At 54.4% G+C, this 17,393-nt stretch overlaps 1 protein-coding gene across 1 annotated transcript in view; it reads right to left on the bottom strand.

Annotated features, from left to right (window-relative positions):
• LOC140364850 (supervillin-like) overlaps window positions 1–17,393 on the bottom strand; it is a 230,059-nt gene that overhangs the window by 142,450 nt on the left and 70,216 nt on the right. The window contains 4 exon segments of the mRNA XM_072451235.1: window positions 10,049–10,193; window positions 10,738–11,053; window positions 13,244–13,685; window positions 15,294–15,430. Coding sequence (XP_072307336.1) covers window positions 10,049–10,193; window positions 10,738–11,053; window positions 13,244–13,685; window positions 15,294–15,430 — 1,040 coding nt within the window.

Below are 17,393 nucleotides of genomic sequence, written 5' to 3'. Positions count from 1 at the left end.
ACACGCGATGGACGGCGCTGTGTCAGGACGTTAGGACACACGATGGACAGCCTGTGTCAGGACGTCAGGACACGCGATGGGCAGCGCTGTGTCAGGAAGTCAGGACACGCGATGGACGGCGCTGTGTCAGGACGTCAGGACACGCGATAGACGGCGCTGTGTCAGGACGTCAGGACACGCGATGGACGGCGCTGTGTCAGTACGTTAGGACACACGATGGACAGCGCTGTGTCAGGACGTTAGGACACGCGATGGACAGCGCTGTGTCAGGACGTCAGGACATGCGATGGACAGCGCTGTGTCAGGACGTCAGGACACGCGATGGACGGCGCTGTGTCAGTACATTAGGACACACGATGGACAGCGCTGTGTCAGGACACGCGATGGACGGCGCTGTGTCAGGACGTTAGGACACACGATGGACAGCCTGTGTCAGGACGTCAGGACACGCGATGGACAGCGCTGTGTCAGGACGTCAGGACACGCGATGGACGGCGCTGTGTCAGGACGTCAGGACACGCGATAGACGGCGCTGTGTCAGGACGTCAGGACACGCGATGGACAGCGCTGTGTCAGGATGTCAGGACACGCGATAGACGGCGCTGTGTCAGGACGTCAGGACACGCGATAGACGGCGCTGTGTCAGGACGTCAGGACACGCGATGGACGGCGCTGTGTCAGTACGTTAGGACACACGATGGACAGCGCTGTGTCAGGACGTTAGGACACGCGATGGACAGCGCTGTGTCAGGACGTCAGGACATGCGATGGACAGCGCTGTGTCAGGACGTCAGGACACGCGATGGACGGCGCTGTGTCAGTACATTAGGACACACGATGGACAGCGCTGTGTCAGGACACGCGATGGACGGCGCTGTGTCAGGACGTTAGGACACACGATGGACAGCCTGTGTCAGTACGTCAGGACACGCGATGGACAGCGCTGTGTCAGGACGTCAGGACACGCGATGGACGGCGTTGTGTCAGGACGTCAGGACACGCGATAGACGGCGCTGTGTCAGGACGTCAGGACACGCGATGGACAGCGCTGTGTCAGGACGTCAGGACACGCGATGGACGGCGCTGTGTCAGGACGTTAGGACACGCGATGGACGGCGCTGTGTCAGGACGTTAGGACACACGATGGACAGCGCTGTGTCAGGACACGCGATGGACGGCGCTGTGTCAGGACGTTAGGACACACGATGGACAGCCTGTGTCAGGACGTCAGGACACGCGATGGGCAGCGCTGTGTCAGGACGTCAGGACACGCGATGGACGGCGCTGTGTCAGGACGTCAGGACACGCGATAGACGGAGCTGTGTCAGGACGTCAGGACACGCGATGGACGGCGCTGTGTCAGGACGTTAGGACACGCGATGGACGGCGCTGTGTCAGGACGTTAGGACACACGATGGACAGCGCTGTGTCAGGACACGCGATGGACGGCGCTGTGTCAGGACGTTAGGACACACGATGGACAGCGCTGTGTCAGGACACGCGATGGACGGCGCTGTGTCAGGACGTTAGGACACACGATGGACAGCGCTGTGTCAGGACACGCGATGGACGGCGCTGTGTCAGGACGTTAGGACACACGATGGACAGCCTGTGTCAGGACGTCAGGACACGCGATGGACGGCGCTGTGTCAGGACGTCAGGACACGCGATAGACGGCGCTGTGTCAGGACGTCAGGACACGCGATGGACGGCGCTGTGTCAGTACGTTAGGACACACGATGGACAGCGCTGTGTCAGGACGTCAGGACACGCGATGGACAGCGCTGTGTCAGGACGTCAGGACACGCGATGGACGGCGCTGTGTCAGTACATTAGGACACACGATGGACAGCGCTGTGTCAGGACACGCGATGGACGGCGCTGTGTCAGGACGTTAGGACACACGATGGACAGCCTGTGTCAGGACGTCAGGACACGCGATGGACAGCGCTGTGTCAGGACGTCAGGACACGCGATAGACGGCGCTGTGTCAGGACGTCAGGACACGCGATAGACGGCGCTGTGTCAGGACGTCAGGACACGCGATGGACAGCGCTGTGTCAGGACGTTAGGACACACGATGGACAGCGCTGTGTCAGGACGTCAGGACACGCGATGGACGGCGCTGTGTCAGGACGTCAGGACACGCGATGAACGGCGTTGTGTCAGAACGTTAGGTCAGGACACACGATGGACAGCGCTGTGTCAGGACGTCAGGACACGCGATGGACGGCGCTGTGTCAGGACGTTAGGACACGCGATGGACGGCGCTGTGTCAGGACGTTAGGACACACGATGGACAGCGCTGTGTCAGGACACGCGATGGACGGCGCTGTGTCAGGACGTTAGGACACACGATGGACAGCCTGTGTCAGGACGTCAGGACACGCGATGGACAGCGCTGTGTCAGGACGTCAGGACACGCGATGGACGGCGCTGTGTCAGGACGTCAGGACACGCGATAGACGGAGCTGTGTCAGGACGTCAGGACACGCGATGGACGGCGCTGTGTCAGGACGTTAGGACACGCGATGGACGGCGCTGTGTCAGGACGTTAGGACACACGATGGACAGCGCTGTGTCAGGACACGCGATGGACGGCGCTGTGTCAGGACGTTAGGACACACGATGGACAGCGCTGTGTCAGGACACGCGATGGACGGCGCTGTGTCAGGACGTTAGGACACACGATGGACAGCGCTGTGTCAGGACACGCGATGGACGGCGCTGTGTCAGGACGTTAGGACACACGATGGAGAGCCTGTGTCAGGACGTCAGGACACGCGATGGGCAGCGCTGTGTCAGGACGTCAGGACACGCGATGGACGGCGCTGTGTCAGGACGTCAGGACACGCGATGGACGGCGCTGTGTCAGGACGTCAGGACACGCGATAGACGGCGCTGTGTCAGGACGTCAGGACACGCGATGGACGGCGCTGTGTCAGTACGTTAGGACACACGATGGACAGCGCTGTGTCAGGACGTTAGGACACGCGATGGACAGCGCTGTGTCAGGACGTCAGGACATGCGATGGACAGCGCTGTGTCAGGACGTCAGGACACGCGATGGACGGCGCTGTGTCAGTACATTAGGACACACGATGGACAGCGCTGTGTCAGGACACGCGATGGACGGCGCTGTGTCAGGACGTTAGGACACACGATGGACAGCCTGTGTCAGGACGTCAGGACACGCGATGGACAGCGCTGTGTCAGGACGTCAGGACACGCGATGGACGGCGCTGTGTCAGGACGTCAGGACACGCGATAGACGGCGCTGTGTCAGGACGTCAGGACACGCGATGGACAGCGCTGTGTCAGGACGTTAGGACACACGATGGACAGCGCTGTGTCAGGACGTTAGGACACACGATGGACAGCGCTGTGTCAGGACACGCGATGGACGGCGCTGTGTCAGGACGTTAGGACACACGATGGACAGCCTGTGTCAGGACGTCAGGACACGCGATGGACAGCGCTGTGTCAGGACGTCAGGACACGCGATGGACGGCGCTGTGTCAGGACGTCAGGACACGCGATAGACGGCGCTGTGTCAGGACGTCAGGACACGCGATGGACAGCGCTGTGTCAGGATGTCAGGACACGCGATGAACGGCGTTGTGTCAGAACGTTAGGACACGCGATGGACGGCGCTGTGTCAGGACGTTAGGACACACGATGGACAGCGCTGTGTCAGGACGTTAGGACACACGATGGACGGCGCTGTGTCAGGACGTTAGGAAACGCGATGGACGGCGCTGTGTCAGGACGTTAGGACACACGATGGACAGCCTGTGTCAGGACACGCGATGGACGGCGCTGTGTCAGGACGTTAGGACACACGATGGACAGCCTGTGTCAGGACGTCAGGACACGCGATGGACAGCGCTGTGTCAGGACGTCAGGACACGCGATGGACGGCGCTGTGTCAGGACGTCAGGACACGCGATAGACGGCGCTGTGTCAGGACGTCAGGACACGCGATGGACGGCGCTGTGTCAGGACGTTAGGACACGCGATGGACGGCGCTGTGTCAGGACGTTAGGACACACGATGGACAGCGCTGTGTCAGGACACGCGATGGACGGCGCTGTGTCAGGACGTTAGGACACACGATGGACAGCGCTGTGTCAGGACACGCGATGGACGGCGCTGTGTCAGGACGTTAGGACACACGATGGACAGCGCTGTGTCAGGACACGCGATGGACGGCGCTGTGTCAGGACGTTAGGACACACGATGGACAGCCTGTGTCAGGACGTCAGGACACGCGATGGGCAGCGCTGTGTCAGGAAGTCAGGACACGCGATGGACGGCGCTGTGTCAGGACGTCAGGACACGCGATAGACGGCGCTGTGTCAGGACGTCAGGACACGCGATGGACGGCGCTGTGTCAGTACGTTAGGACACACGATGGACAGCGCTGTGTCAGGACGTTAGGACACGCGATGGACAGCGCTGTGTCAGGACGTCAGGACATGCGATGGACAGCGCTGTGTCAGGACGTCAGGACACGCGATGGACGGCGCTGTGTCAGTACATTAGGACACACGATGGACAGCGCTGTGTCAGGACACGCGATGGACGGCGCTGTGTCAGGACGTTAGGACACACGATGGACAGCCTGTGTCAGGACGTCAGGACACGCGATGGACAGCGCTGTGTCAGGACGTCAGGACACGCGATGGACGGCGCTGTGTCAGGACGTCAGGACACGCGATAGACGGCGCTGTGTCAGGACGTCAGGACACGCGATGGACAGCGCTGTGTCAGGATGTCAGGACACGCGATGAACGGCGTTGTGTCAGAACGTTAGGTCAGGACACACGATGGACAGCGCTGTGTCAGGACGTCAGGACACGCGATGGACGGCGCTGTGTCAGGACGTTAGGACACGCGATGGACGGCGCTGTGTCAGGACGTTAGGACACACGATGGACAGCGCTGTGTCAGGACACGCGATGGATGGCGCTGTGTCAGGACGTTAGGACACACGATGGACAGCCTGTGTCAGGACGTCAGGACACGCGATGGACAGCGCTGTGTCAGGACGTCAGGACACGCGATGGACGGCGCTGTGTCAGGACGTCAGGACACGCGATAGACGGAGCTGTGTCAGGACGTCAGGACACGCGATGGACGGCGCTGTGTCAGGACGTTAGGACACGCGATGGACGGCGCTGTGTCAGGACGTTAGGACACACGATGGACAGCGCTGTGTCAGGACACGCGATGGACGGCGCTGTGTCAGGACGTTAGGACACACGATGGACAGCGCTGTGTCAGGACACGCGATGGACGGCGCTGTGTCAGGACGTTAGGACACACGATGGAGAGCCTGTGTCAGGACGTCAGGACACGCGATGGGCAGCGCTGTGTCAGGACGTCAGGACACGCGATGGACGGCGCTGTGTCAGGACGTCAGGACACGCGATAGACGGCGCTGTGTCAGGACGTCAGGACACGCGATGGACGGCGCTGTGTCAGTACGTTAGGACACACAATGGACAGCGCTGTGTCAGGACGTTAGGACACGCGATGGACAGCGCTGTGTCAGGACGTCAGGACATGCGATGGACAGCGCTGTGTCAGGACGTCAGGACACGCGATGGACGGCGCTGTGTCAGTACATTAGGACACACGATGGACAGCGCTGTGTCAGGACACGCGATGGACGGCGCTGTGTCAGGACGTTAGGACACACGATGGACAGCCTGTGTCAGGACGTCAGGACACGCGATGGACAGCGCTGTGTCAGGACGTCAGGACACGCGATGGACGGCGCTGTGTCAGGACGTCAGGACACGCGATAGACGGCGCTGTGTCAGGACGTCAGGACACGCGATGGACAGCGCTGTGTCAGGACGTTAGGACACACGATGGACAGCGCTGTGTCAGGACGTTAGGACACACGATGGACAGCGCTGTGTCAGGACGTCAGGACACGCGATGGACGGCGCTGTGTCAGGACGTTAGGACACGCGATGGACGGCGCTGTGTCAGGACGTTAGGACACACGATGGACAGCGCTGTGTCAGGACACGCGATGGACGGCGCTGTGTCAGGACGTTAGGACACACGATGGACAGCCTGTGTCAGGACGTCAGGACACGCGATGGACAGCGCTGTGTCAGGACGTCAGGACACGCGATGGACGGCGCTGTGTCAGTACGTCAGGACACGTGATGGACGGCGCTGTGTCAGGACGTCAGGACACGCGATGGACAGCGCTGTGTCAGGACGTCAGGACACGTGATGGACGGCGCTGTGTCAGTACGTCAGGACACGCGATGGACAGCGCTGTGTCAGGACGTCAGGACACGCGATGGACGGCGCTGTGTCAGGACGTCAGGACACGCGATGGACAGCGCTGTGTCAGTACATTAGGACACACGATGGACAGCGCTGTGTCAGGACACGCGATGGACGGCGCTGTGTCAGGACGTTAGGACACACGATGGACAGCCTGTGTCAGGACGTTAGGACACACGATGGACAGCGCTGTGTCAGGACGTCAGGACACGTGATGGACGGCGCTGTGTCAGTACGTCAGGACACGCGATGGACGGCGCTGTGTCAGTACGTTAGGACACGCGATGGACAGCGCTGTGTCAGGACGTTAGGACACGCGATGGACAGCGCTGTGTCAGGACGTCAGGACATGCGATGGACAGCGCTGTGTCAGGACGTCAGGACACGCGATGGACGGCGCTGTGTCAGGACGTTAGGACACACGATGGACAGCGCTGTGTCAGGACACGCGATGGACGGCGCTGTGTCAGGACGTCAGGACACACGATGGACAGCGCTGTGTCAGGACGTCAGGACACGCGATGGACGGCGCTGTGTCAGGACGTTAGGACACATGATGGACAGCGCTGTGTCAGGACACGCGATGGACGGCGCTGTGTCAGTACGTCAGGACACGCGATGGACGGCGCTGTGTCAGTACGTTAGGACACGCGATGGACGGCGCTGTGTCAGTACGTTAGGACACGCGATGGACGGCGCTGTGTCAGGACGTTAGGACACACGATGGACAGCGCTGTGTCAGGACGTCAGGACACGCGATGGACGGCGCTGTGTCAGGACGTTAGGACACGCGATGGACAGCGCTGTGTCAGGACGTCAGGACACGCGATGGACAGCGCTGTGTCAGGACGTCAGGACACGCGATGGACAGCGCTGTGTCAGGACGTTAGGACACACGATGGACAGCGCTGTGTCAGGACGTTAGGACACGCGATGGACGGCGCTGTGTCAGGACGTCAGGACACAGGATGGACAGCGCTGTGTCAGGACGTTAGGACACACGATGGACAGCGCTGTGTCAGGACGTTAGGACACACGATGGACGGTGCTGTGTCAGGACGTCAGGACACGTGATGGACGGTGCTGTGTCAGGACGTTAGGACACAGGATGGACAGCGCTGTGTCAGGACGTTAGGACACAGGATGGACAGCGCTGTGTCAGGACGTTAGGACACACGATGGACGGTGCTGTGTCAGGACGTCAGGACACGTGATGGACGGTGCTGTGTCAGGACGTTAGGACACAGGATGGACAGCGCTGTGTCAGGACGTTAGGACACACGATGGACAGCGCTGTGTCAGGACGTTAGGACACACGATGGACAGCGCTGTGTCAGGACGTTAGGACAAATCACACCTATAACACTTTGGTTTTGTTAAATTATTGTTTAAACTGTAAATTAATCTACTTACTGTAATTTTCAACTTTGGTTTTAAAAGGTTTAAACTGCAACTTTACTGTTGTAAAACTAATTAATTGAATAAATTAACATGTTTACTGTATTGAGCTGATATTTCAATAAACTGGCTAGTTTTTCAGACTTTAAAACTGCAAGAAGAACACCCTCCAGACACACTTTCCATATTTATTTGACGTTGACTCTGGCACCAGCAGGAGGCCGGTCCATGTTTAGTCCTGACTCTGGCACCAGCAGGAGGCCGGTCCATGTTTAGTCCTGACTCTGGCACCAGCAGGAGGCCGGTCCATGTTTAGTCCTGACTCTGGCACCAGCAGGAGGCCGGTCCATGTTTAGTCCTGACTCTGGCACCAGCAGGAGGCCGGTCCATGTTTAGTCCTGACTCTGGCACCAGCAGGAGGCCGGTCCATGTTTAGTCCTGCCTCTGGCACCAGCAGGAGGCCGCTCCATGTTTAGTCCTGACTCTGGCACCAGCAGGAGGCCGGTCCATGTTTAGTTCTGACTCTGGCACCTGCAGGAGGCCGGTCCATGTTTAGTCCTGACTCTGGCACCAGCAGGAGGCCGGTCCATGTTTAGTCCTGACTCTGGCACCAGCAGGAGGCCGGTCCATGTTTAGTCCTGACTCTGGCACCAGCAGGAGGCCGGTCCATGTTTAGTCCGGACTCTGGCACCAGCAGGAGGCCGCTCCATGTTTAGTCCTGACTCTGGCACCTGCAGGAGGCCGGTCCATGTTTAGTCCTGACTCTGGCACCAGCAGGAGGCCGGTCCATGTTTAGTCCTGACTCTGGCACCAGCAGGAGGCTGGTCCATGTTTAGTCCTGACTCTGGCACCAGCAGGAGGCCGGTCCATGTTTAGTCCTGACTCTGGCACCAGCAGGAGGTCGGTCCACGTTTAGTCCTGACTCTGGCACCAGCAGGAGGCCGGTCCATGTTTAGTCCTGACTCTGGCACCAGCAGGAGGCCGGTCCATGTTTAGTCCTGACTCTGGCACCAGCAGGAGGCCGGCCCCTGAGAACAGGACTAATGTGATGGTACTTCCTGGTTCTGGTCAGGACCCGAGCAGCAGCGTTCTGGATGAACTGCAGCTGTTTTACAGCTCGTTTGGAGAGACCAGTGAGCGGCCGTTACAGTCTAATCTACTGGAGACAAACACATGGATAAGTCTCTCCAAATCTGGGCTGTCCTCTGGACTCGGTGCAGGAGGTGGGGGACAGAAGGGTCCTGGCTAAACTCACATCTATGCTGGACCATGAGTGTCGCCCCCTGCAGGACACTCTGTCCCCTGCAGGACACTTTGTCCCCTGCAGGACACTCTGTCCACTCTGGAGAGACGCTTCAGTGACTGGTCCACCCTCGCTGTGAAGGAGACGTTTCACACTCTGTCCTTCTGCTGCTGTCAGACTTTATAACAAACACTGTCACATTCATGTGCAAATAACTGATGTAAATAGTGTTTATTTGACCGTTATCATTTTATTTTGTCTTATGCTGTTTTTATTTTATTTTATCTTTATTTTTCCCCTCCATTCCTTATTAAGAAATGAGGTTTTGTTTATAAGAGTTCTTCTATTAAGAGTGTTTTTTAAATTTCCTATAAGTTATGTTCTTTTCCTCTGTATCTACTGCGTTGCAACAATGGAATTTCCCCATGTGTGGACAATAAAGGAATATCTTCTCTTCTCCCTTTAACCCTCAGTGTGAGGTGTGGAAGTGTCTGGGGCTGTTGTTGCTTCAGGACGTGGGAGACTCGTGTGATAAATGCTGTCGACCAAAACATCCAGGCCTAACGCTGCTGCTGATTGGCTAAAAGCAGTTACAATCACCGTCACAAAAGCCCTGCTCCCAGAACAAGTACAAGTGTATTCCACTCCTCGACCACAAGGCGACAGAGAAGGTCCGACAGTCCCAGAGGCAGCAAAGGTCAGGGACCAAACTCAAACATGAGCAGACTGTGAATCTAAGACTTTGAACAGAAGTGATGTCGTGTCTCTTCACGCTTTGACCACAAATACCTCATTAGCAACGGCAGAAGAGTTAAGAACTATTCAGAATGTATTCATTTAATTAAGCTATAAAAACAAAGCTTTTCCGTCGGTAATGAAAGAGTTTGAAGTGAAATATGTGAGAAAGGAGCCGCACGTGTTGAAAGAGTCGACTGTGACCTCAGAGCTTTAGTTATGTCACTTATTGATCATGTGACCAGGGCTTTCCAGTTGTATCAATAGTTCAGCTCCATCAGGACTGAGCCGACTGTTCCAGAATATTGAGCGTGACACTGCATCTATGACCCTTATGACCCTTAAAGCATCCAGTCTGACCTCTCTTTGATGGTCATGTGGCGGTCACTCATGGCACAGAGCTCGTCTCCTCCCTCAGACTGGACCACACCGTCTTCAGAGCACTGCCCCCGACTGTTTGGAGGAGGTACTGCGTTTGTGAGCAGCTGACCGGACTCCAGCGTGTCTGAAACATACACTTTATTCAGACTCTGCACATGATGCAGTCCATGGGCTTTGGATTCATGAGAAATAAGGATTATTGCCATTGTGATTAGCAATTCAAAACATTCTGTGTGTTCGATGGGATAAAGTCCTCAAAATGCTGCATTTGTACCACGTAAAATGTCCAAGCACAATAATCATGACCATCTCTTCCTCTGGATTGGTCCGGCCCGAAAGGGGCACAACTGTCTGAAGTGGACAACTGTCGTGGAAGGGCTCGTCTGTCATCCACAGAGCCCTGAGCACGGGGACCCAGAGCCCTGAGCACGGGGACCCAGAGCCCTGAGCACGGGGACCCAGAGCCCTGAGCACGGGGACCCAGGACCAGTCTAAGGGACAAGGGCCAATCAAAAGGCAAAGACTTTAGACCTAGCAGACTATACTAGATCATAAAGTTATTTCATTATTGTCATCAACACAAAACATAAGTGAAAATACAGATCTGAAGTTAAACTACAAATGACAGTATATTGATGAACAGCTTGTGCAGTGAGCGGGGCCCTTACCTCCACACACTCTCTGCTCCGGCTGCCTCTCCTGTGTCCCGGCTGCATTTAGCACATCTGGCTCTGCCCTGCATTGCTCCTCCTCCTGCCCCCGGGGCTCCGCCCCTCTGCTGGGCTGGGGTAGGGCCGGCTGTCGCAGTGAGATCACCTTCCTATTCCCCGCAGACATGTTGGGCCTCTGCAGGTGTGAGGGCTGCTTTGTGGGGTCCAGGGGCCTCTGAGGGGCTTGTCTGCCGTTCATTTGGATGTCTTCTGTATGAGATGTGGACACTGTCCCGGGAGAGGAGAGCTGACCCATGGAGTGTCCAGTCTGCAGCTGAGGAGAGAGAGAGGAGAGTGAGCGCTGCACAGGGACATGCTGTCCACTCACTGTTCCACCATCTTAAAGAGGATGAAATTACTTTTATTAAAATACTTGAAGTGACAGGTGTACCAGATTTTTGTCCATATATTTGAGCAAAATGTCTTTTCCCAGTAGATCTGTTGTAAAAGCAGCTCTTGGAAGCAAACTGGATATAAAAGCTTTTATTGTCCAAGAACCTGGAAGTGCACAGTTCACATGCTAGTTGTTGTTAGCTTTACAAACTCTGCTCTGGAAGTTGTGAAAAGCACATATAAAGTCATTACAGTGATTCATTAGGATGCTTAGAATTATATTATTATATATATTATAAGTGAGGGGTTCATTTCAAACATTTTATGTATCACTCAGTTATCAACTGCATTCATGAGGAGATGTCCCCGCGGCATGGAAGAACGGGTCAAATGCAGAGGACACATTTTCCTACGGGGACAATAACGTGTACCTTAACTTTTCCTTTGGGTTTTTAATCTTGTGATGATGTCATCAGCTGCTGATATAGATAATGGACCTGTTCAGCATAGATGTGAATCTAGCCAGGACCCTCCTGTCCCCCACCTCCTGCACCGAGTCCAGAGCACAGCCCAGGACGGAGCTGGACTTCTTGATGACTCTGTCCAGCCTCTTCCTCTCCCTCTCTGTGATGCTGCTGCTCCAGCAGGCCACGCCGTACAGGAGCTGATGCACCACAGAGTCGTAGAAGGTCTTCAGGAGTGGCCCTGTCACTCCAAAAGACCTGAGTCTCCTCAGGAGGTAGAGCCGACTCTGGCTCTTCCTGTACAGTCTGTGTTATGAGTCCAGTCCAGTTTGTGGTTCAGATGAACACCAGGTCCTTGTATGAGTCACTCTCTCAATGTCCCGTCCCTGGATGTTCACTGGTGAGGGGGCAGTGGGGTGGCATCTGCAGAAATCCACCACCATCTCCTTGGTCTTCCCCGCGTTGATGAGGAGGCTGTTCCGCTGACACCAGTCCACAAAGTCCTGCTCCAGTCCTCTGTACTCCGCGTCATCATCGTCCGTGATGAGTCCGATGATGGCAGAGTCATCAGAGAACTTCTGCAGGACACAGCTGTCCATGTCATGTCTGAAGTCTGCAGTGTAAAGGGTGAAGAGAAAGGGCGCGAGGACAGTGCCCTGGGGCGCCCCCACACTGCAGGTCCGAGTGTCAGACACACAGTCCCGGGCTCTCACAAACTGGGGTCGGTCCGTGAGGTCGTCCAGGATCCACTCTGTCAGGTCGTACTCCACACCAGCCGTCTCCAGCTTGTCCCTCAGGAGCTGATGGTGTTGAAGGCGCTGGAAAGATCGAAGAACAGGATCCTCACAGAGCTGCCAGGCTTTTCCAGGTGAGAGAGAGAGAGCGGTGCAGCAGGGAGATGACGACGTCCTCCACTCTGATGCCAGGCCGGTATACAAACTGCAGCGGGTCCATGGCTGAGCTCACGGTGGAGCGGAGGTGGTCCAGGACCAGCTCCAGTGTCTTCATCAGGACGTGAGAGCCACCGGCCTGAAGCTGTTGAAGTCTTTGGGGCGCGGTGTCTTAGGCACAGGTACCAGACAGGAGGTCTTCAGACCTGTGGTACCACCCTCAGCTTCAGGCTCATGTTGAAGACATGCTCCATAACTCCACACAGTTCATCTGCAGGACTTAAGGAGCCTGGGGCTGATGCCGTCAGGTCCTGCTGCCTTCCTCACTTTAATCCTCTTCAGCTCACTCCTCACCTGTGCTGCTGTGACAGTCAGTGGTTGGCAGGGGGACCGTGTGCTGGGGGGATGGGTGAGTCCAGGCGAAGTGGGGAGCTGATGGTCCGGGGCAGATAAGCGAAGAGGAACAGATGCAGGGCATTGTCCAGCTGTGGAAGAGGGAGCATGCAGCTGTGCAGGGGGAGGGGCGGGTGACCGATCAAACCTCAAGAAGTGAGCATTTAAATCATTCACCCACTGTAGATCCCCATCTGTCTGGGCAGGGGGGATTCTGAAGCCCGAGATGGTTTTCAGGCTTCTCCACACAGGGGGGGGGGGGGGGGTGAACAGGCCAAAACTGTTCACCATTTCACCAGATGAAACATGCTATAAAGGAACAGAATGTGTATTTGGATAATACATGCTCACCAGATACTTCTGGTTCAGATTGGTGGGTCCTACCTGCTGCATGTCCCCCAGGGTGATGGGCTGGGTCTGGTAGCGTGCGTTGGCCCTGCGATTCCTGGTGTCGGCCCTGGTCCTGGTCACCCGAGTGGGGGGCTGGGCCAGGCTGTTAAACAGTTGCATCTTCTCAGCCAGGCTCAGGGTGCAAAGGTCGGGCTCCTCCTGGACGTGTGGCTGGACGTGTGGCTGGACGTGTGGGGGCTGGACGTGTGGGGGCTGGACGTGTGGGGGCTGGACGTGTGGGGGCTGGACGTGTGGGGGCTGGACGTGTGGCTGGACGTGTGGCTGGACGTGTGGGGGCTGGACGTGTGGGGGCTGGACGTGTGGCTGGACGTGGGGGGGCTGGACGTGGGTCTGTGTCTCCATCGGCGCTGCCTGGGCCGTCTCCATCTGTGGGGCCTCTCCGAGCAGTGCAGTGGGTTGGGAGGCGGCCTGCAGGCTGAGGAGGAGGAGGAGGAGGAGGAGGAGGAGGAGGAGGAGGAGGAAATCATGCAGAGATTTAATGTGAGTGATTCTCATGTAATCGAGGAGTTTCTTAAGTCTCCTGATACTTTCAGACTTCACAGAAGACGTGAGATTCTCACTGAGACAAAAGGGCGTGTCCTGCTTCTGTCATTCTGACATGTCTGAGGTCTAAACTCAGGCAATTGACAATTACAGGTTTTGACAAGAAACATGAGTTTCTCACTCTCTCATCCTCTTGAGACCATCTCAATGTGGTCATCTCACAGTTTGGGTTGAATGGGATGTGCCGTAAGGCCCCTAGGGCCCCTAGGGCCCGTGCACCATGTGGATTGAGTAAACAAACATGCGACAGGTGACATAATACATTATTTGGAGAGTTTATAACTTCTAAATATAAACTTACCAAAGGATGTTCAGATGTTCACTAGAGGTGAGCAGGTCTATCAAGCTACTATCGCTTTATCAACACGTAAAATTATATGTGAAGCCAGTCTTAAGTCTTTTTTTTTTTGGGGGGGGGGGGGGGGGGGGGGGGGGGGGGGGTCTAGAGAGAGACGAAAAAAATTAAGTCTTTTCAGCTTCAACCTATTTTGAGATGATCCCTAAACAGCAAAAGACAATTATGGCACATTTAAATTAAAATAAAAGTCAAACTTAAAAGGTTATCAAATGTGTCCATTTACAAATTTAGACACAAATGAATCTTTTGCAATTTGTCTGATGTCTGTTCCTATCTCAGTCCAGTCCTTGATGTTTGCATCAGCAACACTCTGATGGTATCTATCTATGGTGTCCATGGCAGGAGCTTTGAGGCCCCAATGCAGATGTGAGATGTGAGGTCAGACATTACTCTCACACCTCCACTTTTTAAATCACCTGTAGCATTTGAAGATCCTTGTTTTTGGCACGTTTAGCCTCAAGCACCAAGTTTGTTCTGCAAAGCATTAAATCTCCAAAGTGTTTTTTGTTCCTGTTCCAGATCCAGAACAGGAACGTGATCTATTCTACCTCCGTCTGTCACTTTGAACCTGTCTTTGTTGAAAATAAAAATCAGTCTATTCTAGTGCAGATCTTATGTGGGTTGGAAACATGTGCATCTTGGTGACATTAGGATTCATCGCTCTCCAGATATCGATCATCCCTGCATTATGTATCCAAATGCAAAATGTATTATTTCTAGGTTTAGCAGAACTCTGTGGGCTTGAGACACAAGAAGTGATGAAAACCCAAACCATATACATTTCTCAAAGTAAACGATATATTTGGGCCTCTAAACTCCTGCCATGGACACAACAGATGGATATTTTTGGACTCATGGCAGCAGGAAAAAGATGAAGATGGCTGACACAAACCGCGCAGACAATCAAGCCTGACCTTTCAAGCCTGACCTTTCAAGACTGACCTTTGGGACCTTTTGGACTTTGCGTGGCTTCATTTTCCTGTCATTGGATGTCTTCTATATTTAATATCTCCTCTCTGGTCTTGTTCCATTTCTTAATGTTTTAAATTGTGAAGATAAAAAACAGGACCTCAACAATGTCTCATAAGAACAGACACTGCCACCATCAGGGGCCAGACTCACGTGGCAGCGATGACCACCTCCTCTGTGGTGACGGGCTGAGTCCTGGAGCGGTCCTGGCACCTCCTCAGCCGACGCTCCAGCGCTGCATTCTTAGAGCCACGTTTAGGAGTTCCACTCTCTCTGCTCCTCTCCAACTCCTGCTCACACCAGGAGGAACCAACATCAAGGACATGATTCAGTTTCTCCTGCCCATTCAGTCGCATTCACATTGAGAGAGGACTGACCAGGGGCGGGGCTAACTGGTCAGAGACCAAGAGACCAGGAGACCAAATGTCCTGTCACCCTGTGAAGAGCCAACCCACTGCCAACAGCAGGGGGCGGAGTTATTGTTCTAGTATTTCATTTGAGTTGCGCGCAGAGCCCGAGATTTAAAAAACAATGACCTTTATAAAAATGGATCCCCTCAGGGGGGGTCCCCTAAGGGGGGTCCCCTCAAAGGGAATTTTAATAAATAATTTTGCATATTGGTTTATTTTTACGTCATATTATTAACAATTAAATCCCCATTTTTTTACAAAAAGGGGGAAATACATTCACATATTGTGAATGTATTAAAATAGACACAATTAAGGCATGTTTTAATATTTTACATTCAAAAGCTTTGACCAGCTGCATCGGGGGCCCAACCCCTGCTGTCCCGGTCTCAGGTCCGCCCCTGCAGCAGGGCTGTATTCAGATTCAGTTTTTAACTCTCAGTCTCAGTCTGTTTCTCTTCCAGAGAAGAGAAACTAACTCTCAGGACAGAGTCTGAACTTGTTTGATGTATCTAGTATTATTACTTCAAAGATTTCTGTGATGAACACAGATTGCATTGCTGCAATTTTATTTTGTATTTTGTTTGGGACTTTCTGTGAATATGAGTCAGATTTACACAAAATAAGGACCAAAAAGGAAGCACCAATTTCGTACATCACTGGAAGTTCCAATCGCGTCTCAATCCGTACAACAGATGTGCTGCGTACAAGACACTCCCACAGGAGAGAGAGCTGGACATGTTAAACTCATTCATCTTCTACCGCTTGTTCCCGTTATAGAGGGGTCACAGGTGACTGGAGCCTATCCCAGTGACTTTGGGCCTTAGGCAGGGCACACTCTGGACAGGGGCCAGGGTGTCGCAGGGTCAACACAGAGACAGACACACAGACATTCACTAGGGCCAATTTATCCAACACATGCAAGTCTTTGGATGATGAGGAACCCACAGTGACACGAGGACAAGCAGACTCCACCCAGAGAGATGATGCAATGTTGGTCTGGCCTGGGAATTGAACCCATGATCTCCTTATTGGGAGGCGAGGGCGTTAGCTGTGGGTTCACCACCTGCTAAACTCAGGAGACAATCAAAAACATTGTATTGCAGCAATCGCCGGAAACATTTTGCATGATCCATTATTATTGTTTCAAAACTTGGGAAGAGCATTTAAATCTCACTTTAAAAGGTTGAATTTAGGAGACTTCCTAAATTCCAGGCTCAGTTGTGTTTCAGGCTGTGGTCAAATGCATTGAATTAATCAGTCTTCATTACGAGTTCACCTGGCGAGACACAATGATTCCACGTGGGAGCAGACATGACACTTCTAAGAAAGCAATGAAAAGAAAGAAAACCCCGGCCGAGAACCAGGCTAGCAATGCTAAAACCAAGCTAGCTAGCTCCACTTCGGCACACTCCGGCTCCAGCTCCGGGCTGGACTCGACCCCCAGAGATTACTGGTGGAAATGACACTTTGAAATCCAAGAATGGTGAACTGGAAAGCCAAGCCACAGAGGCAGGGAATGAGATCTCTGATTTGAAAGAAACCGCCTCTATCCTGCCAACCAAAGTGGTACAATTGACATCACAGGTACTTAAGTCAAGAGGAGGATGAGATGGAGAATGGAAAAGAATTGTCGACCTTCCAGAGGACACGAGTGGGAAGATGTTTACATAAATATGGAGACCTGGGTCCCCGAATAGTTCAAATTTCCAACAAAAGCGAGAAAAAATAAAGATGAAACGTGCACAAACCACCGCGCCATGGCTCCATGGCTCCAAACTCGATCATACTGAAGTTCCACAGCTTCAGTCATAAACAGCGTGTCATGTCATCCAGACCAGGCCAA

Source organism: Eucyclogobius newberryi, unplaced genomic scaffold (assembly GCF_026437365.1).
Source record: "Eucyclogobius newberryi isolate DKJ021-1_F unplaced genomic scaffold, fEucNew1.0.hap1 SCAF_18, whole genome shotgun sequence".
In the NCBI taxonomy this organism is placed as follows: domain Eukaryota; kingdom Metazoa; phylum Chordata; class Actinopteri; order Gobiiformes; family Gobiidae; genus Eucyclogobius; species Eucyclogobius newberryi.
Note: the sequence above shows the minus strand (reverse complement) of the source record. Positions and strands in the feature narration are given on the sequence as shown.